At 37.2% G+C, this 22,825-nt stretch overlaps 1 protein-coding gene across 1 annotated transcript in view; it reads left to right on the top strand.

Moving 5' to 3' along the window:
• AIMP1 (aminoacyl tRNA synthetase complex interacting multifunctional protein 1) overlaps positions 1-22,825 on the top strand; it is a 35,440-nt gene that overhangs the window by 6,670 nt on the left and 5,945 nt on the right. Inside the window, exons 2-6 of the mRNA XM_040555856.1 lie at positions 11,806-11,939; positions 12,701-12,814; positions 15,260-15,418; positions 18,048-18,259; positions 21,319-21,487. Coding sequence (XP_040411790.1) covers positions 11,806-11,939; positions 12,701-12,814; positions 15,260-15,418; positions 18,048-18,259; positions 21,319-21,487 — 788 coding nt within the window. The remainder of the gene's footprint in view (positions 1-11,805; positions 11,940-12,700; positions 12,815-15,259; positions 15,419-18,047; positions 18,260-21,318; positions 21,488-22,825) is intronic.

Genomic DNA, 22,825 nt, shown 5'->3' with positions numbered 1-22,825 from the left:
TTGATGATTAACACATCAGTGGAGGTCCTTCACAGCAGCTATAATTACTTGTTGACGTTTGCCATTTCTAAAGAAAATGAGTTAGATACCTTAATGAAATGAAAATTTCATAGAACCCCTCTATGCTCTTTCACTTTTTAGAGAGAAATTCCAGAGAAAATCCATCTTCTGCTAACCTAGCTCTTACATTTTATGTCACACTCCACAGCTTTGTATAAAATTCTCAAGCTCTTATCCTAATTTTATGTAACTTAACAGCCTAGAAACTCCTCTTTCACTCCAAAAAAAAAAACAACAAAAAACCAAAAACCACACAAAAAAAAAACCTATAAGGGGAAGCTTAAACTAGCACTGTTATTGGAAAGTAACATATACCGTATTTAATCACCGTCGGTTAAACCCAATTCACGTATAAAAACCCATTCTTCTTTTTGCAAAATCCTGGGGACAAAAACCTGACAGATTCTGTGCTGGATTAGAGGAAAATTGAATTCCTCTCATAACTGCCTCCCTGGTGTGTTGTCTCACATCCTAATTATCTGAAAGCAGACAGATTCTGAGATGCTTTTTACATTTGAAAGCAGTTGGCAATGCATAAAACATCTTTAAAAACTGCCTCGAGTTAGCAAATCTTTTCTTGAGATCATTTGGTACAATGTTTTGGCATAAAACTTCCCATTACAGGAGACTTTTAGTTCCATTTCTTTCTCATCAGGAGCTTTCCCAACGTAACCTCCACTGTGTCCGAATCGATAGTTTAAAGATTAGCCTCTTACTTCGGGACACTCTCGGAAACGATCCATGGCTATTGGATCTAGTTTCCATCCCAGAGTGTTTCTCAATTACAGTTTAATATACAGCTTTGTAGCGGCATCTTATTTCAGACTGAAGATAAGTGAGCAAATTGCTTCAGCAGCTCAGTTGGCCGCGGCAGCTCAGGGCTGCTGGTCCCGCAGGAGCGTACATGTTTGTACATGGCATGGAGGAGGCTCCGGGCTGGGCTTAGTAGCAGCTGCTCTGGAGCGACGGCCCTAAGTTCACGCACTCGCTTGTCCTCCTGGAAGCTTTGAAACCTTCTGTGTGAAGTGGTCTGGTAATTGGTAACAGTTGCACACTGAGGAAGTCTCCATTGCCAACTAGGATATGACACTGAATTGTACATCAGGGAAATTAATCTGGTCTTAGGGGTTGAATTACCCTGCTCCATCGCAGTGGGTAAGTGATTTCACATCCATATGACCATCTATAAAATAACACTAACGGTAAGAACTCAGATGTGGTGTTTTCCTTCGCACATATAACCTTTACCTTCTTCTCCATAACGAAATTTTACTGAGAACTTACCTGCAGGTTTGCATCTTTGAAAATGTTGAAACAAGTTACTCTACATGAAAATAATTGTTTTTAAGCTGCTGTTTTTTCAATAGAATAATCTGGAATACAATGAAATCATCATTTGGCTCAATGTGTTGTAAATTCTGGAAACAAAAGCAGCTTTGATTCCACAGGTGAAATACAGCTATTCCCTGAAGGTTGTTTGGAGGATTTTACTTAGTAGCTGGCTTAAGTGCCTTCCATGTCTATGATGAATGCAAAAGGTTTTCTGTTTGTTTTGCTCTGTGCAAATCTAGGATTTAAGAGGGAGAAGTCATTCACATCCTAAAAGTCTTAAAAACTCTGAACCTCTCGAGAGGCAATAATTAAAAAACTGCTTATTGTTTTGGTACAAGACTGTTTACTTTTTTGGTACCATTAAAAGATACAATATTGCCGTGTTTTCTCTTAAAGGGTGCTCAAATATTTATAGGTGATATGGTCCAGAAGTTTACTGAGACTGACGGACTATTCACTCAGAAACCATGTTGGTCTGAACTGTGTCAAGACAAGTGTAGTTACTGCTGAGTGTAGTTACTTTGAAAAAGGATTATCAAGTGCTCATAAAACCAGATCTTTAGTAACTCAGGCAACATTAAATTGACAGAGGAAAGTAGATGGGGGCACTGTCCCGTGAGAGCCGAGTTGCACAAGAGAAGCTAGAAGGTACTCCAAGAAGCTCTTGATGTTCCTCTCCAGTTTAGAATACAGAAAATAACTGAGGCCTTTCACAAACTAGCAAAGTCTTCATTTGCAGAAATAGAAATCTACTGAAAACTCTTCTTCAGAGTTCTTTCATTGCTACAGGGAAGAATGCTCTGTAGATTTCAACTGCATATAAGTTAAAATCATTGATTCAAAAGGGAGAATAGTTAGTTAGCTACAATACACAGTAGCTATATTTGGAGATTTCTTAGATACTTGGTAGGAATTTTAAGTCTCTTCTCTCTATATGTGATCAAAGGAGACATCTGTACTTTGGCCCTGATGCCCAAAATGTGAAGTGGTATATGCTGTGGGAACATGCTTTTCAAGAGACACGTAGCTGCTGCTGGGGATTAGTTGCTGTCAGCCTGTTTCAAATTTAAAAGTTAATTCTGACTTTTCACTCTACAGCTGAATAATTAATTTTCTCTGCATGGGTTAAGTTAGTATCTTTATGAAAGATCATCATTAAAATATTGTCCTGCTGTATTAAGTGATTAAATTCAGCTCTGGAAAGTGCAATTGTCTGTGTGATGAATGAACCAGGGAAGTTGAATGTGTGTGGGAGGGTTTAGCTTAGGTAACTGTGATCCTGTGACTGCAGGTTCAAAGGTCTGCAAGGACTGCTTTTCTTTTTAAAGGCAGCTTTCTTGCTCCCCATTAAGTGATGTTTGCCGTTGCTCCTGCACTGATTACACACAGACGTGCACACACACACACACACACACATCTTCAAGTTTAATTTTCTTCAGCTTTTATTTGGCTCACATAAAGAAGAGCTAAAGTTTCTGCCTCAGTAAATACTAGCAATTGTTAGTGCAGTTGTAGTTTGAGAGCACTGATCCTCCTGCTGTACCATCTGCATGATGTCTGCTGAATGCTTTTGTGAATGAATAATGATTATTTTTAACCTTTGTGCTTGCGTTCACTGGACAGTTAAATCCTGCTTCGTCTTAGCAGAGCTCCGAGATATTACTTCTACATACAGAAAAACTGACACTAATTAAAAGTCAAGATTTTCAAGATTCCCTTTTATCACGGTTGAACTGTGTAAGATTACTAACAGGCAGCTTTCAGACATTGGGAGTATTTTGAATTAAAACGTGACTCCTGTAAATTTAAAGGGGGTCAGTCTTCCTGTGCACTACCCAACCAATACAATTATTTTGTACCCTATTGCTGACATGAAATACGTTGATGAATGATGTCTTTATTCCAAACTCTTCAGACTTCTGAGGAAAGGCTGTCTTAAGTTGACATTTTAGTGGCTGGGGTTTCTGACAAGGGTTGGTATCCTTATTGCGCAGGCAGCCCCAAAAGAAAAAGGTTGGATTTTGAGAGTTATTTTAAAAATGTGTATGTTTGCAAGTGAGACTAATCTTGAGGGGGGATAAACATTTTTTCTTTACCTTTTTATGACTGCTGTTCATGTTCTTAATTAAGCAGGTAGTGTGAACACTTGCTTTTTTAGGATAAAGTTACAGAAAACAATAAATATATCCAAGAAATGGTGTTCTACTTGATATGAACAGGTGGCAGAAGAAGAACCAGAACTGCAGTGAAATCCATCTGATTTACGGGTCGTTCACTGTGTAGCTATGACAGTAACCTAAAGCTTTCACTCCCCAGTAAAGCCCCAGAGGATGAACACCAGTACAGATTTTTCGAGTTCTTCTGTGGCAAATGCTGACCCTGCAGACTTGTCCAGATGCAGCTGAGTCCACTTATGTTTCTGAACTTATAAGCCAAGTGTGTGTGTCTGTAATTGTGAAGTCTGTCACCTGTCAAGGAAGTTTTATAGGGATACTTTGAGGCATGCGTGTCAGCTACTTTTTTTTTTTTTAATTCAGCGGTATCCACTGGATACGCCGTTCTTTGGAAAGCTAAGTTTTTGTAAATAAATGAAGAAACTGTAAAAGAACTTGACATAAGCTTTTTGTTCCATAGAGCTGGATGCATTTGGGGTTTGGAAATCTTTGCTTAAGGTCAAGGAAACAAGGCTGCTTGTTGGAGGTGGTGTATCTTTTCCATCGCAGGAGTTATGTAAGAATTCCTTCTGCACGTGGTGATGGTTTACTGTACGATTCTTACAGTGCTATTAAAATATTAATGCAGTGGGATCCAAAAGATACTCTGCTGAAAAAATACATGAGGTTGGCCAACTGTTTTGGCATAGGAGCTGCTGCTTAAATTTCAGAGTGCGCTGTAAAGCACAACCAGATGAACCTGGTGAACTTCCAGCAGACCTGGCAGCTGTAGCGGGCGCACAGCTTGTCGAGGCTGAAGTTGAGCAGTGTAAAGAAGTGGCTTTTCTTCAGCTGTGCTCTGAGCCACCTAAGCATTACTGGGCACTCTTCTCCCATTAGTAAATTAAGCTTCATGTAGCTTTGTATCCTGTCTTTGTTACTGACAATTTTTTGGTAGCCACAAAGAATTTTGTTGCAAGCCTGATCCAAATCTCATGACTTTTACCTTAACCTGGACAGAACTCCTAATGGTCACGTCTCTGCTTTTAGTGCTTTCGTGTCCTCTCAGAGGTTGGAAGGAGCACAAAGTTCATTTGGAATAGGGCTGAGACAAGTAGTGGTAATAGAAACATCAACCCGAGTACAAATTTAGCACAGGCTTACAGACCAAGTCTGAATGAAGTTGCAAGTACTTGTCACTTTCCTTAAGCCTTTGAATGCCGTAGCTGTTTAGTATTTAGACGTGGTGCACTTAATGTTGTAGCATCCACTAAATCCTGAAATGCAAACTTGAACAAAATACTAAAATACTTTTTTTCTGTTTCTAATGATCTCTGCCATACAGTTCTAAAAGATGCATTTGAATTCAAATGACGTCTGTCGTCATACTCTTAAAGAATCTCATGCTTCTACTTTCATTTGTTATAATAAATAACTGACACATTTCTTCAGGCAGTCCTTGTTATAGATTGGATTTTGCTTGTCCCATTATTGATGTGACTAGCCCATGGCCTTGGTACATCCTTCCTTTTCAAGAAAGACTTGTCTTCATATTTAAAAATAGTCTTTACTTGAGTAATTTCTCTTGCCTCCAAATTGCTGCCAGTGGATGGGCTTTTTGTGCAATGTTCCATCCATCACATTAAAAAAAAGAAAAAAAACTCCTTCATGCTGTGCTATTTTTTCAGTATGAAAAGGTTTGCTTGTGTGTGTTTTTACTCTTTACAGCCCTTTAAAATAGGGAGGGGTAGGCTCTTAGGACTACTAAAGGACCTGTCTGCAGCTGGGATTGAGCCTGATTTATCTGGCAGCCAGAAGGGTTGAACTGTAGTCTCCAGGGCCAGCAAATCATTTCCTAGGGCTGGCATCGCTTCTTGGATGGCTGGTGTTAGACATGTTAGTTGTTTGGAAATCTGCAAAGCAATTATTCTGAGTCTCGGTACAAAAGATGTGAGTTGAAATAACATATGGCAGAAATGTACAACTTTGATTAATAATTTGCTGCTTGGCGAATTGCTTTCAATACTGACTACATAGGAGTTTATAGTTTATGAATACTTTAAAAAGTGTAGTTAAGTGCTCCAGAAATAACGGTAATAACAACAACAATACTCGGGCTGCTCGGCTGTTTAAAGCCCTAGTCAAAACAATCACTTGTCTGGGGAGAACAAGGAAAATTGCACTGATAAATTTACAAAACTCTATTTCTTTACTTTACAATATTCTCTTACATCTTAAGCTGTAATTCTGTTTTTCTCAAAAGCTGTGTTCTTTTTTTTAGCAAAATACAAGATAATGGTTAAAGTTTCATTTCATGTTTTACAGTGCCACACTTCTAGTACCTGGCAGGTGATCACTGATCTGGTACTGTGAGTCAAAAATGAGATTCTGTAATGGTTGATTTAATAATCATTTGTAGACTTGGAGTTTTTACACTGAAATTATGAATAATGCTCGAAATTCTGGCATCATAAGAAAGTACAGCTTTATTTTAAATCTGCTATCATTGCAAGTTGCTGCTATTCCAGTGTTTGCTATCGTTATGCCAAAAATATCATTTGCACGTCTCCTTTCCTGTATGTGGAGAAGAGTCTAGGTGAACGCTTACTTTTCTGTCATTTCCATGTTTAGGGTTCCAAGGCATATTTTTAATTATACAAATTTACTTTGACAATGTGAGACTCGGAAAACCTGTGTTCTTTCCTTGCAGAGCTAGCTATGTATGCTCTGAAAGAGATGAGCTGGTAGTTAAGTCTTAATACATGTTTGTCTTTTCAATGTGGGTGAGATGATCTTTAAGTGTAATGGGGTGGATTATGTCTTCTTGCTGTATTAGAACTAGCAAACTAGGGCTTTGATCATCATGAAGGAGTTGCAAGCAATGCAAAAAATGGGTCTAGTATCTGAGATACTTGCTTTCTTTCTCAGTATCACACTGCATTGGTATTTACTGATACTTCAGCTTACCCATATATGGGCTTGAAAGGCACGTTTTCTGATGTTTCTCTGTGATTGAAAGCTCTGTGAACAGCTTCTTGGTTTACTTTATTTTGCAATCGAGAAGTTATATTTTTCCACAGATGAAAATTTGTGATCATGGCAGTTTCAGATAAATACCTCTAAATATTTTTAGGCCTCAAAAGGTGGAGAATCAGTCTTTTACAATTGTGTTTCCTTAGATGGAATATTTGGGTGTAAACGCCACGACCACATTTTTCAGTGTGTAACAAAAATTGAGTGAAAGACCCAAACCTTTTGAGAAGAGAATGGAGCAGTAGGAATAGGCACATGCTTGGCACTTACTAAATACAGCTGGTTTCCAAAACGGGCGAGCAATAAAAGTGCATTACTGCAAGTGTGCAGCTAAACGTCATGGAGCATTGCCTCCTGAATGACAGATTGAAGCTGCTGCTGATCTTCTGTGCTTTGACTGAAGTAGGGAGATGGCCAAGTGAAAACTAAGACGTGATCTCAGAACTAATCAATTGTAGCCTACCTCAGTTTTTTATTTTAAAGTCGTGTAGTTTTGAAAATTAAGCTCCAATTTTTCATACCGAAAATGTGAATCAAATCTTATCCAAAAATGTTTACAGCATCAGGTCTGGCATAGTTTATCAGGAATTAGGAGAAACTTTGAAGAGAAAATTCATTTTCAAGCATGAATCCTGACTCTTTGGAGGCAGGAGAATATGGGGCAAGTAAAACAATCTCCTCATTGCACTGATCTTTCGAGTTATCTTCACTCTATTTTTCTTCTGTTTTGATCTGATCACTACTGTTCCTTACTCTACGGAATAAAATGGTGTGATGTGAGATTTTTAAATCTGCTTCACCTTGTGTCCTGACAGTTCATAGAAGTGTAGAGCACAGGGAAGCAGAATCTGGCAAACAGCTGGCACATTCTGTTATATTTATGGGTTTTTGTAAGATTGTCTGCCAGAAATGACCATCCCAGAAAAAGATGCTCAGAAAGAAGTCTTTGAACACACTCTTTGCAGAAACCAAGTGGTGGTTGATGCTTTCTGTCTTTTACAGAAAGTAGAGCATGCTGCTATACAAGTTGAAAACCATGGTGCGTCTTGAGATATCTCATGGAAGAAGAAAAGGGGTTTCATTTGAGAGCTACTTCAGGCTTAAGATCAAAAGCTTAGGGAGAGAAGTTGCCTTGAATAGTTTCGTATAGTTTGTTAGTGAACTTAATAACATTTCTCAAATGCTGAATAATCTTTGGAGCGTTGGTAACTTTAAGAATAAGGTTAATCCTGCAGCTACTGCTTCATAATGACAAACCTCAGTATGAACAGAGCATTTCAATTGAAAAGTGAATGTGCTCTTATAAACGTTTACTTTCTTCTATAGCGGCTCCTTGCCTCATCGTTGGTCTTGGCTTGGCTTTCCATTTAATGGGCTACTTCTCCCGATGGGAATGGGAGAGGAAGAGAAGAGAAGCAGGCAGTTGTGGTGATTTTATTTCATTGTATGTTACTTGATGAATTCCTTGTCTCAGCACATGCCCAGGGTGATCACATGGCGTTTGGTTGTGTTCCACTAAGGCCTGTAGGAAAGAATGAGAACAAGAAAAGAGATGGCTGTAAGAAAAGAACGTAAAACCTTACTGACTTAAAAATGCTAAAACAAAAGCTGCATCACTGTCATAGATGTACTCAAAGCATACACAGGGAACGTGTTGACTTATAGGTAAGAATACGGTTAGTAATCTTACTTTGTGTGTTGGTGTTAACAAAGCATTGCAAGAAAAAGCTGAGTACTTGAAAGTACTGACTTGTTTTTAAACCTGCAGCTGGAAGATGGGATGTGTAGAGCTAGTTATTTTAGTTTTGGGGAGTCAGTTGGCTTCCAATTTCTGGGTTTTGGTTAAGTGATTGCTTTTCCAATAAGTGAAAAGTAATTGGTTCCATCTTCGGACTAGGGATAGATTCCAAAAACAATTTTTAGAGTTTAAGTTTTAAATCTTGTCATTAGTTTTATTGGGGTTTTGGCTTTTTGTTGCTTTTAGAAGCAGATAATATTAATATTGAAGAGTAAGATACACCAAGGTTTAGGTTTTTACTGTCTTGGTCTGTTCATTATTTGATCTGGACAAAGTCTAACATCTGGGCCAGTTTCGCTAAACCAGTATTTGTAAAACATTGGTGTTTTGGGATAGTTTGTACTATATGGCTAATATTGAGGCTTGCTACTTTTGGGACCCTTCCACATTGGGTGATCTTGGGAAACAACATAGAAAAATGCCTGTTTTCTTATGTTGGGGGACTGTAGCTACTTAGAAGATCCCAGCAAGCTGTGCTTTCTGTTGGAAAAAGGTGGGCAGCTCTTTGAAGTTAGCAAATAGAATGATGAGAAATGAAACCACTTCTACATACTGATACCTAACTTCACAAATGTTTGAAGATGGAGCTCTATTACTGCTGCCCAGTAGGTCTGGGGCAGTGCAGATAACAAAGCAGGAATCGGAGGTCTGAGGTTAAGCACATTTTCTGGCTGAAAACCAGTTGGTCCCCCTTTTCAGAAGGTCTGTTCCACTGCTGTAGCAACTCCTTACTTGTTTTTTCCACAACTTTTGTATATGAAGAAGGGACACAATTGTATGAAGTGACTTCAGTTTCAGTTGTTTTTGCTTAAAAATAAATAAATAAATAATTCATTGTGCTATATTATTGCCATTTTTAAATTCTTTTAATTTTTGTATCGCCACTAGTTTTTCTTGTGGGATGGGCAGGATAACAGACGGGAAAGGGAAAAATTGACTAACCTTTGATTGTTGCAATACTGATGGGTTTTTATGTGTTTTGTGTTTTATAGTAAGGATGGATCTTAGAAACAAACAAAAAAAAGATTGTGCCCTTTTTGGATGCATTTTTATCGCATTGCTTTATGGGTTCATGTGCCTGTGCAGCAGTGATTTCAGCCTGTTGGCTCTTTATATTAGCATCGGAAATACCTATTCCTTTGTGTTATTGTTACAATACTAGGTCTCCAGAAATTTATTTGACAAGTGGGAAAATGTCTACCCATTGTAATCATGTAACTTTATTTCCAGATCTTCAGTTCATTAGCCAACTTGGCTAAAACCTATCAAATGTACCAATTCTGTTCACTTTGAAGTTTTAGTAGCATTTTCTGTTGTTGTTGGCAAAGTTTCCACTGTTAGTATTGTGCTCCCCTGAGAGATTATCGAGCTTGCAAGAAATCTTACTGGTATGCAGACAGTAATACCCCAGGCTTTATATTATGCTGTGTTGTGCCATAATATTTTTGTTTATTTCCATTTGATATCTAAATCAGTAACTTACTTGAATCGCTTTTTTCCTTTCTAAAACCCTCAGGATTTTTCAGACTTCATAAATAATAGATCCTGCATGCTGCACATGGGAAAAAAATAAATTTCATTGCAGAGATGAATTTGAGTATTAAAATTACTTTAGTTGTCTCATGAAGGTGATTCCTGCTGCTTTTCTATCCATGAGATTTTCTTGCTTTTAAAAAGAAAAACGTGTTGTGGATGGGGGGAAGGTGTGATGACAGTGATACTTCCTCCATCTTTTAGGAAACTGATGTGTGTCGAACAGGCTTCCACTGTCTTAGATTGCAAAGAAGGCAAGATAGTTGTTCATTCATCACTTGCAGGAAGAATATAGCCCATATATCGTCTGTTGGACTACTGTATCTCTTTGGCTTTACAAGTTTTCCTTCAAGAACTTTTAATTACACTATACCCAATTCATTGTCAGCTCTGATCCTTTATTTAAAAAAAGGAGGGGAAGGGGGGGTGATGTATAGCTCTAAAGAACCGAGTTCTTTTGTGGTAGAAGATCAGTCATGAAATATAAGTTGCTACTGAGCAAAAGGTGCTGTGTTGTCACTGGGATGAGTGTGGTATCTGTTCACCTCCTTTCAGTTCTTTTAGAACTGTTTTGTCATCAGTGTGACTTTTGTTGCAAATCCCAACAGAGTATATTCATTCGCATGTTAAAGCAGACTTAGGTCAGAGTGTCAGAATAATCTTGCAATAAAATGAAAAATTTTCTTGCCAATTTGGTATGAGAAGAGGCATTTGGGGGCTCTGATAAGGTTTGGGAGCCAGTGTGTGGATCTGGATCACTAGTTTCTTACCAGTTCTTCCCTTTGTTGCAGTTCATGGGCAAATTCACAGGAATTACCTCACTGCTACTTGTGAAGATCTGCAGGGCATCTTTTCTTCCCACCTATAATCTGTTTTCTTTGTTGATTTACATAAGGCAGCTGTTAGTACGGATTCTTTTATCTTTTAGGTCCTGGGCAGAGGGTAGAAGCACCATGTTGCAGATATGAGTGACTGTATTTCGTCATTCTGTTGCTAATACTTGAGTCTTTAGGTTTAGATGCAAATGTTGCAGGGAAGAAAGTGGATCATGTTTGGAAGGATTGAACAAATAAGGTCTGTACACAAGGCATAGCTAGTTTCTGGAATATTAGAGAACCCAGTAAAAGAAACTGAACATCCTGAAAGAAAACTGGACAGCATTTATTTGTTTTCTTACACTTACTTTTCTTTATATTTCCTGATTCTTGAATTTGTTACCTGGGTGCTTGACCCTCCATTGCAGTGGAAACAAAATGAGATGATCAAAATCAGAGCTAAAATAAATCTGAAGCTAGAAACCTGCACTAAAAGTCACATTAGTCAGAGAGGATTAAAAATGCTGGTGAATTCTGCTTTAAAAGTGAAATAACAGTGAAAGTATGCACAACCACACTGTGTAAAGGATTCATACCTTCTGAATCAATTCATTAGAAAAGTTTGGAAACTTTTGTGGGACGTTTCTATTTCCTTACCTTCAATAAAATTCTGGGTACACTTCATAATTTTGTCAGATAAAACCAGGATACGTTGTTCTTCAGTCTAACCTTTTTCCTTTTATTTCGTTCCCCGCCACCTCCACATATTCGTGGTATTCTCTAAACCTTTCTTTTTCAGAAGGTGGAATTTTTTCTGTTTCATGAAGCAAGAACATGTTTTCTGCAGCTGGGAAGAAAGTTGCTTTTCTTCCAAAATACTTGAAAGCAGCTGTCAAACATCAGATTCTGTTTAACATAGCTTTTTGTTTAGGCTTTGCATTAGGAGGTGGGAGCCGAGCTTGTTCGCTTAGCAAATTTTCTTACTCAGCAACTGCTTTTAGAACTGCTTCATGTGGTAAGGGTTGGTAACATTAATTACATAAAGAAGTAATTAATTTTAGACCATCTGTTATTTGTCTAGGTTTTTATCCCGTTTCTTGATAAAGATGGCAGCCAACAATGCGGTGCTGAACAGACTGGAGCAGAAGGGTGCAGAGGCCGATCAAGTTATTGAATACCTCAAGCAGCAAGTTGCTCTGCTCAAGGAGAAAGCTAGTAAGGAATTCTCTGTCTTATGATAAGCTTGTTAGCCAATGTGGTTAACATTAAATGCTCATCAGAAAAAATGAGAACATGGACAACTTCATTCGTGCTGTCAGCATTTCAAGTGTGTTTCGGGTTCTCAAAGACCAAGCTTGTAATAGTAGCACCTTTTCACTGTCTCGTGGTTTGCGGGTTTGTTGAAGCTGCTTATTCTGAAATAAAAAAGCATGAACGAAGGGAAGACCAATGACACAAAGAGATTATGAAAATGCAATATATGACACCCCTCCTTCAGAGGGGGAGAAAGGCACTTGGGAAGCATATAAGACTATCAGTTTGCATGAATGCATTACTGCTTTTTCACCACTATGGGATTCTCTAAAGAATATCATACCTTCAACTTTGATATTTTACACAGATCAGTATCAGTGAATGAAGGTGCTCCATATTACAAACATGTTTAAGCTGCTTTTTTAGTAGGTTTCTTGGAATTTCCTCTTGTGAGTCAACTAAGGAGACTGAAAAACTACTATATTAAGAGGCAACTTGAGTAAATAAATATTATGTTCCAAAAAAAAAGAGGGGAAAATGCCAATTTTAACAGCAACAACAAAAATTCTAAAAATATCTGTAGTAATAAATTTCTTGAAAGTTGCCAGTTTTTTGGTATTTGGCTCGCTACATTTCATTTCTCTCTTAAAAACAAAACCTTTTGCCAAGTAATGAATGCTAATTATTGAAGCCTATTGTTTTTAATATATTGTCAACTTTAGTCTTGCAGGCATCGCTCCGAGAAGAGAAGAAGCTTCGTGTGGAAAATGCTAAACTGAAGAAAGAAATTGAAGGGCTGAAACAAGAGCTGATTCAGGCAGAAATTCGAAATGGAGGTGGGGAAGGAAGTCCTATCTTGACACAAATTAGATCTAGTTTTTGGTCATGTTTTGTGCTATCTTACTACCTCTTTATCTTTTTGTGACTGTGGCATCTCTCACAAACTCTGGATTTTCCTAGATTCCATGCCTATGAGAAGTTGCCTACTTCCAACATTCTAGTAAGCTGCAAGTGTAACAGGTATATGTGCCAAATCTTTATCAGACATGGAACTGGTTCTTTGTATGTTTTTGTAGCGGTGTCTTTTATAATGAGCCCCAAACTTGAATGATGTCTATGAGCACTCACAATACCTTGAAAATGGCTGAAACTTTGACACTTTTTGATAGCGTTGTGTAATTTTATCTAGTTTGACTGAAATCCCTATGGAAAATTGAGCCATTGTTCAATGTACAGATAGTGATTTATTAGAAAATCTGTGGCAGTATAAAACTACAAACAATGTCTTGAATTTTGATTTCATGCTTTGGTAAGACCAGCCTTTCATTGCATTATTTTTCCTTCTTTGCACTCTTCTGTGTAGCTCTACTCAGCTCACACCATCATTATATAATTCCGTAGTAAAAAAGAAGGAAAATTGAAACTGAAGTGTTTCAGAAGTGGCATGCTTTCTTTAAAATTATTTCCAAAGAAAACCTCTTCTACCTTCAACAATTATTACTATGTTTACACAAGCTGTCAGTATGGTAAGATAGTACCCAGTGTATCTAGATGCTAGCATTCAACCATACTGACTGTTTACTGGTAAAACAATGCGTTCAGTCTTCAAAAAGACTAACATTTTATAAATACAGATTTTTTTTTCCTCCTTTTGGTATGAATAAAGCCCTTTCATGTACTAAACCAAACCATTAGTTTATATTTCTCCATCATATGTTAGTCCACAGTAATTCTTGACAGAGACAAGATATTTTGCAAAATTTCTATTATGTCTGAGAGCAAAGTCTTAAGGTACATAGATTTTTCCAAGATGGGTTTATAGAACATAAAAAGAGTAAGGAAATTAATATTTTGCATGATACGTATCTTTCCTTTTCTATCTTTTTTATCTAAAAGATAGTAGAAATTCAGATCTTTTATTTTGCAGTAAATTAGTGTGTTTTGGGTGTGACAATATTAAGCGATTGAGCACAGAAATCTGATGAACATAGAACATAGTCAAGTGATTTATTTCATTTTTTTTTAATAATGTCTTTCTATAACTAATAAGCAAAACAGCAAGCATTTTTTGTATAAATCTGATTCAAGTGATTGAAAAAAGTAACTTGTGCAAGTTTTTTTGTGTTGGAGAGCAGGTATCAATAAACTCGGTGCAATTCTTCAGAAAACTTAATGTCTAAGGTGTAAAAAAAAAAAAGCATGTGTGCAGAATGTGGAACAGTATAATAGTGATACCAGAAAGATTAATCAACTTGTCAATAATAATGGTTACTCAGTACAATGATTTGTTAAATGGTGTTAATAGAAGGCATATGGTTAATAGAATCATATCCTTTGAAGAGTAGAAAGTAGAAGGAAGGTGATTCTTAAGTTGTCATCTGGTGAGATATATCAATCTGGAAATCATCTTACTATCAGCAATTTAAAAAGAAATATAAATGAAACATGGAGAATTTAGGAAGGTGTGGTATCAACAGATCATTGTGAGGCTGCAGATACTTTCTTAGAATGATTTTTTTTTCAGGCTCATTTTCTTTAGTTAATCAGAAGAAAGAGTTGGAGTGATCTGACTACCCTATTAAATTTAATTTTATTGGGAGAAAATTATCGTGTAGTCTTACATATAATGAGCTAATAGCTAAAAGCGGCAAACACAAAAACAAAACTGACCCAAGGGAACAGCAGGAAGCTGGGACAGGGGAAGGTCAGGCTGGGTGTTAGGAAAAGGTTCTTCACTGAGAGCGTGGTTGGACACTGGGACAGGCTCCCCAGGGAAGTGGTCATGGCACCGAGCCTGACTGAGTTCAAGAAGTGTTTGGACAATGCTCTCAGACACACGATCTGGTTTTTGGGTGGTCCTGTGTGGAGCCAAGAGTTGGACCTGATGATCCTTGTGGGTCCCTTCCAACTCAGGATATGCTATGATTCTATGAAACCCAAATGAAGAATAAGGAGTTAGTGAAGATAACTAGATGTTGAAGTAAGCTACAAAAAGACTTTGTTTATATATTTTCTTGTATTTAGCATTTTTTCACAATTTAAAAAGTATGTAGCTGAAGACATTGTTCTTAACATCATAGCAAGTGATCAGAGTAGTCATATATAAATTGAGTTCTGATGTCTGCTCTGTAACGTTGTGCTTTACTACTCAGCAGTTGTGATTGTTTAGGCATTTTAAGCAAAATTTTCAGTCTCTACTTTTTCATTTACATTGGGAACTTAACATGTTGCATTGTTCCAAGTTTTAGTACCCTTTCTAACTTCGGTATTTCAATTTTTAGTAAAACAGATCGCAGTTCCTCCTGGTACAGCTGTTTCTACAGCTTCGTTTGCAGATGGTGATCCACAACCCACAGCAGTTACATCATCTCCTGGCCCAAAAGATCATGTTAAAGGTGAAGATGAAGAAAAGAAAAAGAAGGAAAAAGTAGAAAAAAAAGGTATTTTAATTTTTCTTAACTGTGATAGACACAAGCCATTTAATTTATGCAAGTACTTTTAAATCATTCTGGGGACTGAAAAAAACAGTTCATATAGCCATGGTAGGAAGAGTCATGTGCTAACCCTTAAAATCTTGGAAGTACTTGAATCTAAGGCCATCAAGCTGAAAAATCTTAGGTGGGTTACATGCCAAATTTCTTTTAATATTACTGAACTCCTTTATTTAAAAAAAAACTATAAACACATACCACCATTACCACCAAGAAAAAAAACACAACCCCAAAAACCAAAGGGAGAACAAGGACACGAAGTTCAGAGCACTTTTTGGCAGACTGGATAGCTTCCTTATACGAGGCTTTTACTTTTTCAGCTGTCTGTATTGACTTCTCTTTAACAAACTCTATTAAGAGAGAAAAAGGCATAAGAATCTGTTACATTTGCACAAAAGTGTAGGTATGTATCTTATTAAACTTGTCTAAAAGTCATTATTTTATGCAAATTATTATTAATTTGCTGTGAACTTATTTGTATATCCTTTCAGAGCTTGTATATTATGGTGGTAGGGCACTGTATGTGTTTGATTTATTTACCTGTTTTTCCTGATGAGTTGTATGCAGGCTTATAAACTACTTCATATTTTTTGGTGTACTTCAGCATATGACACGTCAATATTTTATGTAGCTGTAAAATGAAAGCTGAGCAGAGATCACATGTTAATCAGGCAATTAACTGTTCTTTGCTACTAATCACTGTCTACAGAACAAGTATTGGCTTGGTAAGGAAAAAGAAATCTTTCCTGTATTGAATTTCCCCTTATCCTGTGTCAACAGCTTAAATTTAGAAAGTAATCTATTTGACTTCTCTCTTTCCAATACTGAATTCGGAAAAAGTTGAAGTATAGCATAAATATTAATTAGAAGCCCTGAACAGGATAATTCTGTGGAATTCAACATCTGATTGTAGACATGGTAATTAACTAGCAAAGTAGCTAACATGTAAAATTTGGTTTTTAGTCTTGGAAAATGACAAAATTACAGAATATCTCAACCCCTTTTGCTTTCTGTCACCTGCCTCACTTGTTTCCTCTCTGGTAATTTCCATGTTCTTCCTTGCACTTCTTACAACCTTCATCTGTGATGCTTCTCTGGATTGATTCTGGGCTGACTCTGTCACTGGCCAGAGAATAGCTCTCTCCTTAGCCACAGCATTGGAATGGATTTGTTGTGTGCATCTGTGTGTGTGCTGGGTACAGACATGTTTCCCTGTGATCTCTTTTTTTATTTGGTGACAGGTTCCATTTTCCCTAAAGAGAAATAGGGTGCTAGAGGGTAATTGTTTGGCTCCTGACTATTGCAGAGGAATGCTATTAAGTGGAGAACAATTAGAAATGACATAAAGGATAAAGATAATGGGTCTTTAAAATGATCTCATGCATTAAATGTCAACTATATCGATGACATTTTTTTCAGCTTCTCTATAACATAGGGATACACAATAATTACACTTAAATTAATAAATCTCAGTCATTAGTACTTTTAATTCATCATATATGAACTGAAATATTTTTGAAGAACTATTAAGTTTAAAAAAAAAAGCTGCTTTTCTATCTTTGAGCACATGAATGAATTTTATACTTATACCGGAGCAATGATCATGAACCACATTGGTTGCTGCGTCCACTTTCCCTTTTTGTTCCCTAGAAAAGGGAGTTTAGTTCACGCTGATGAAGGGAATTCGGTTTATGGTAATACATACATTTCGCTGGATGAAAGAATATGCTTATTTTAAGTAAGCACTTTTTATATGTTTCTTTATCCCCTACAGATTATTGTTCGTTAAGCATGAATGTTCGTTAATCATGAATGTCTTTCAAGCAGGACAGCCTTACATACAAACTGGAAGTAGCTTGATTATCTCAAGGAATGTCTAAATAGGAAGCTATGTATGGGGGATATTGCTTAACTCCTGTTTTACAGTATACAGTATATATATAGGTGATAACAAACCCTTGTGTTACAATTGGATAAGGAGTTATTACTCATCAGTGGAATTTCATAAGCTATGAGCATACTCAGACACTGGTTTATCTGGGGAGTAAATAGTGTTAGCTGAGGTCATCTTGAAGGGTTGCTGGTTTGCTTTGCAACTGTAACGCCCCAGTTGCAGTTATTTGGCAGTGCAAGAAGTCAGGAGCTTTTGTGAAGCGCTTGTAACCCGATAGCTTATGATTGTCTGGTTTCATTTGTTGGTGAAACACCAAGGCAAGACTTTTTGTTAATTGCTAATTATGAAAGCAGTACTATTAGGCTTATCAACATGGCCTTTGGCAGAGCATGTTTGTCACTTACATCTTAGCTACATTTAAGGTCAGGATGACTTCATTTTACAAGCAAGAAAACACCTCTGTCCTACAGTGAAAATTACATGTAGTAACAATCTAAATTGGAAGGTGTAAGATAGTTCCTTTCTGGAAACTAGCAATAGAGGTGCTAACTCTTTACTTGTCATTTGCATTTTGCACTGGATTTATACTTGATTCTGAGACGGTAGCTCACTTTTCCCTTGCAAATAGTCGCATACATGGTTTTATACTAATTTTTGTTTCTTGAACTGAACTTCCTTCAACAGGTGAAAAGAAGGAAAAGAAACAGCAGCCTGCTGCTGGAAGTAGCGATTCAAAGCCTGTAGATGTTTCTCGTCTGGATCTTCGTGTTGGCTGCATCATCACTGCTGAAAAGCACCCGGATGCAGACTCTCTGTACGTTGAAAAGGTGGATGTTGGAGAAGCAAGTCCAAGGACTGTCGTCAGTGGTTTAGTGAAGCATGTTCCTCTGGATCAGGTATTAACAACATTATTTACTGAGAACCTATCCCTTCCTAAAGGAATTGTGATCGTTGCCTCTTTATAGGGTATGTTTTCATTCTGCTATAAGGTTTTTAAAGTAATAAAAAAAATTAAATTGTGAGAGTAGGGCTTAACAGTAGTCAAAAAAAGGAAAAGTACTCCTCCCTCAAGTTAGTTCTTTTCTCCTTTCAGTGCTTCTGTCCTGGGATCTTATTCTGATTCCTCTGTAATACCTTTGCTACACACTATACTTATAAATTAAGCAGATATGACTCTCCCTTTAGGTTTTCTAGTATGTAGTGGAGAATCTGTAATGAAGGTTTTGCCACCATCCAGACTGTTGAAACCTTTGCTTTCCATCTCTCATTATAGCTCATTGAAATTTTTGGCAGAGAGGAAAGTGAAGGGAAGGTAAATTTAACTTAAGCCACTTGCTGACAGGTATTTTTAAACAACTGTGGAATACAAACCATGTTTTTTACTCCCTTGGCAGGAATAGGGTCTGCCTCTTTCTCTTTTTCAGTTGGTCCACTTCTGTGTTTGACAACCTGAGACTTAAGATCTCTTTTTCCTTTCACACCTCTTCTAGAGGGTTAGTAGGAGGGAGGAGTTGACTGAAGGCTTCTTCTACATCCAAGTGCAAGCTTGGCAATTAAAGGAGTGTTGTACTGAGCGACTGCAAACTGGCTGTGAAGGAATTGATGTTAGTGTGGAAAAGCTACGCTTTCTCGAATGCCTTTTCATTCCCTATTCATGCCCCCTCCCCATGGTGAGGCTGCAAATGCAGGAGGCAGTTAAAGTTATATTTGTGGTTTTTAGGATACAGAAATTTACTGATGGGAAAAAAATGACTGAATATGATAACTATTCTGCACTGGTCACCTAATAGTATCCAATTACTAGATTTGCAGTAGGCACAAATTCAAATTGCTCAAATTGATTGTTTTTAGCAGCCTGCTCTTGGGAAAGCATTTGGGGAAAAAAAAACTCTTAAAAATTTTTCTAAATAAAGTTAGGGACACAAAGTGTAGAGAATGTAGCAACAGTAGCAGTCCTTTCTCTTTACCCTGCTTTCTGTATGAAATAAATAATCCAGAATACTCGTTAACAGAAAATTAGGTGTCATTCTTGCACATTCATCAGGGACAGTTTCTGTCTGGTTTTTGTTTTGGCAAGTGTCTGTTAGCAGGTCTCTGTAAATTCTTTGGGACGAGCTTCCATCTTTGTGTTTTTGCAGTGTACAACATTGTGGAGTCCTGGCGTGTGACTATTGCCATATATTTAATTAAAAACGTATACATCATAGCAAGTACTAGAAACATAATTTACCAAAGATTAAGCTATTTATGATTGTTGTTTGATACTGTAATGCAGCATTATTTGAGGCTGTATTATCTGATTTTACTTCAGGTTGGGAAGCAAAACGTGTATCTTCATTCACGTTTCAGTACGCAGTGTAAGTCACTTGTAGGCGTGAACATTTCTCGCATTTATGTGCAGTACAGTGTGTTTTTGTGCACTGCTGATGGTCAAGGCAAGTTGGAAGCTGCACCTTCTGATATCACATTTAGAACATGCTATCAGTAATAGGGATACGGTACAGAAACATGAAGTGGACTGTGCTAATGCTGAGCTCTTTCAGCAGTAGCTGGTGAGAATTGGAGAAGATTTTGAAACATTTGCAGAAGTTGGCAGTATTTCTGCCACTGGTTTTGACTTTTTGAAGTGGATCTCCATGTGCTCCTAGCAGCAAGGCCTGTTTCAGGCAATCATTATTGAAATTCAGACAATTCTCAAGTATCTGTTTCTTTTTTTCCCTATTTATTTTCACCTCCTTAAATCCCATTTGATCTAAGAGCCTCACATCAATGATCAGAAGTGAAGGACTAAGGATGCAGGGCAAGTATCTTAAACTTAACAAAAAGAGAGGAAGAAATTGACGAGGGCTTTTGGTTTCTGTTTTCATTGCAACTTACTCTGTCTTTATAGCAATCAGTGTAGTAGTTTTAATTCCTATTCATTAGCCTGTCTGTCACAGTATCTCATTTTGAAATATAGAGGGATAGTTATTTAGCAATCAATTATACAGGTAACTTCAAGGATTACTTAAAGAGCAATTTAACACTTGTACTTCCAGAATGAACTCTTGTGTTTTCTGTGTAGTAAGCATCAGGAAACTTTTCCCTATTTTAGTTTGTTTGCTTCTTTTTCCCCCATGCTTTCTCCTTCATTCTACCAGGATGTTGGGATGAAATGCACAAAGTCAAATCTAGAATTACTTATGGTTATATACTGCGTGCATTAGGAGTACAGGATTAAAGATACATTTTTCTGTCGCAAGGATGTTCTGGGTTTAATTTCTTTTCAGTTTGAAAGTGTGCTTTGTTTTCTAGACTAAAGTGTGACTATTCCTGCTATCAGTTTTTTTCTCTCTCATTTACTGTTATAATTTTTACTAACATTCAAGGACAGAGAAGAAATCTGGTTTGTTAGTTGTTTGCTCTAACAAATTGCAGTGTACGGTATGTACAGCTGTTTTCAGCAGTTCAAAAAATTCAAAAAATTTGGGTTAAATAAGGTAGAATTTAAGACTGAAGTGAACTAGCTAACTGTGTAAAACACCTGTATGTTTCCAGGGCACTGAGAATTTCTTATCTATGAGCTAGCCTAATCTGTAGAGTGTTTTTTAAATGGAGATTCTTTTATCATACTATACTGAAAGTGGACTGAAGTGATGATTTAGATTGAGTAAAGATGGAATGTGGGTGAAATGCATCATATGGTTTTGGGACTTCTGTTTTTCACGTTTTACGTATCCATGATAAGTGTATCACAATTCACCCTTTATTACATCTTGGGTATTCTCAAGACTAATTCTTAAGTGGTTTAGATGTTGTTTGGTACTAGTGTGCAGCCATTTTAATCATGCATCTATTGTTTTGTGCTTCTCTTGTATTAGTTAAGGTGCCTTCATTGTAATTCTTTTGTTAGAATGAAATAATTTAAGTCATTAGGCAATTAAGTATTCAAATCCTTCTGTTTTCCTCCCTCAAGATGCAGAATCGGATGGCAATACTACTCTGTAACTTGAAGCCTGCGAAGATGAGAGGAGTCGTATCTCAAGCAATGGTGATGTGTGCCAGCTCCCCAGAAAAAGTGGAAATTCTGGCTCCCCCCCCTGGGGCAGTACCTGGGGACAGAATCACTTTTGAAGGTTTTCCTGGTAAGCACTGGGTATTTGGGAAATGGGGAACTTGAAGGAACTAGGAAACAGCTGACCTTTGCAAAGGTGACATAGGTGTTGAAGCAGATAAAACAGTATTTTAAAGCCCATTACATTTCTGGTTGAAATTTTCTGAATTAGTTATGTTAAAACCCTTTATTACAGTGCTAGGATTGAAAATATTTAGCCACCTGCCAAAAGTTGGAAAATACAGAGAAATAACTGTAATTCCTACAGGTTTTATGGTACTTTTAAGAAACCGAGCAATTTTATATTAGTTTTTCAAGTGTTTCAGCACTGCAGATGTTTGAGTAAAGATAAATGCACTTTGCAAGTTGCAATTAGCAAACATAAAGCATAGAAATATCAAGTATCTTGCCCGGTGTCTCAGTGTAAGTGATGAAGCAGTAAGTTGATGGTTCCAGGTCCTTTCCCTAGTAAAAGTCAGAACTTGAGCTAGGCTTTTGTGCGGGAGGAAGGGTGATGCCTATGTATGAGAGAAACCTATAATATTCAAAATGGGAAGGGAAGGGGGGGAATTTTTTGTTTGGTTGGGGTTTTCTGTTTGTTTGAAGAGGGGGAGAAATGATTCGTTGGGTCTCCAAAGAAAGACAGCAGATTCCTTTCCACTTCAAATAAATAATCAATATTTAGCACACAAAAATAGTAGAAATAATTTTGCATTGTTTAAATGGTGGGAACTCCAAGTTAGTACATCATCAAAATAGGTTTCTAATTCACAAGAAAACCCTCTGTGTAGAAGATTCCCCCTTTTGGTCATTCGAGCTATTGTAGGATTTTCATACAATGAGAAACAGCTCTGTTCAGTTTTTCAACTATCAAACAAAGGAAGTTCACATGCCAACTTGGTGCTGTGCTTTTTTTTTTGATAAAGGCAGGGATATCCAGGAGATGTAATTGCTGGTAGCAAGTAGGAGCTGCCTGCCGGCCCCTCTGTTAAAATTATCTGGCCAAGTTTATACCGTGGCCAAGGAATTTATGCAGCACAGCATAGGTCAAGGCCTGCTCGGGATCACTATGTGACATTATTCTAAGAAAAAGTGGTCTGTAACTCCCAGGATTTCCTATCTTGGGGGAATTTTGTGTGTGTATGCATTTATCAATGAAGTGTTTATATCCTTTTTAGAATGAATTTGTTACTGAGAAGTTTTCTTTCGCATGTAACAAAAACATATACCTTTCAGTTTTGTACAGATCCTATCAAACTTTTTAAACTATTGTGTGTCTGACAATTTCTAGATGCAGAGCAGTATTTTTATTTATAAGCCTCTTGGCAAGCTCTATGCTTCTTAAACACATCTGCATAAATACCTTTCA

The sequence above is a fragment of the Cygnus olor genome, chromosome 4 (assembly GCF_009769625.2).
Source record: "Cygnus olor isolate bCygOlo1 chromosome 4, bCygOlo1.pri.v2, whole genome shotgun sequence".
In the NCBI taxonomy this organism is placed as follows: Eukaryota; Metazoa; Chordata; class Aves; order Anseriformes; family Anatidae; genus Cygnus; species Cygnus olor.
The sequence above is the reverse complement of the archived record's forward strand: the minus strand, read 5'-3'. Positions and strand labels throughout refer to the sequence as shown.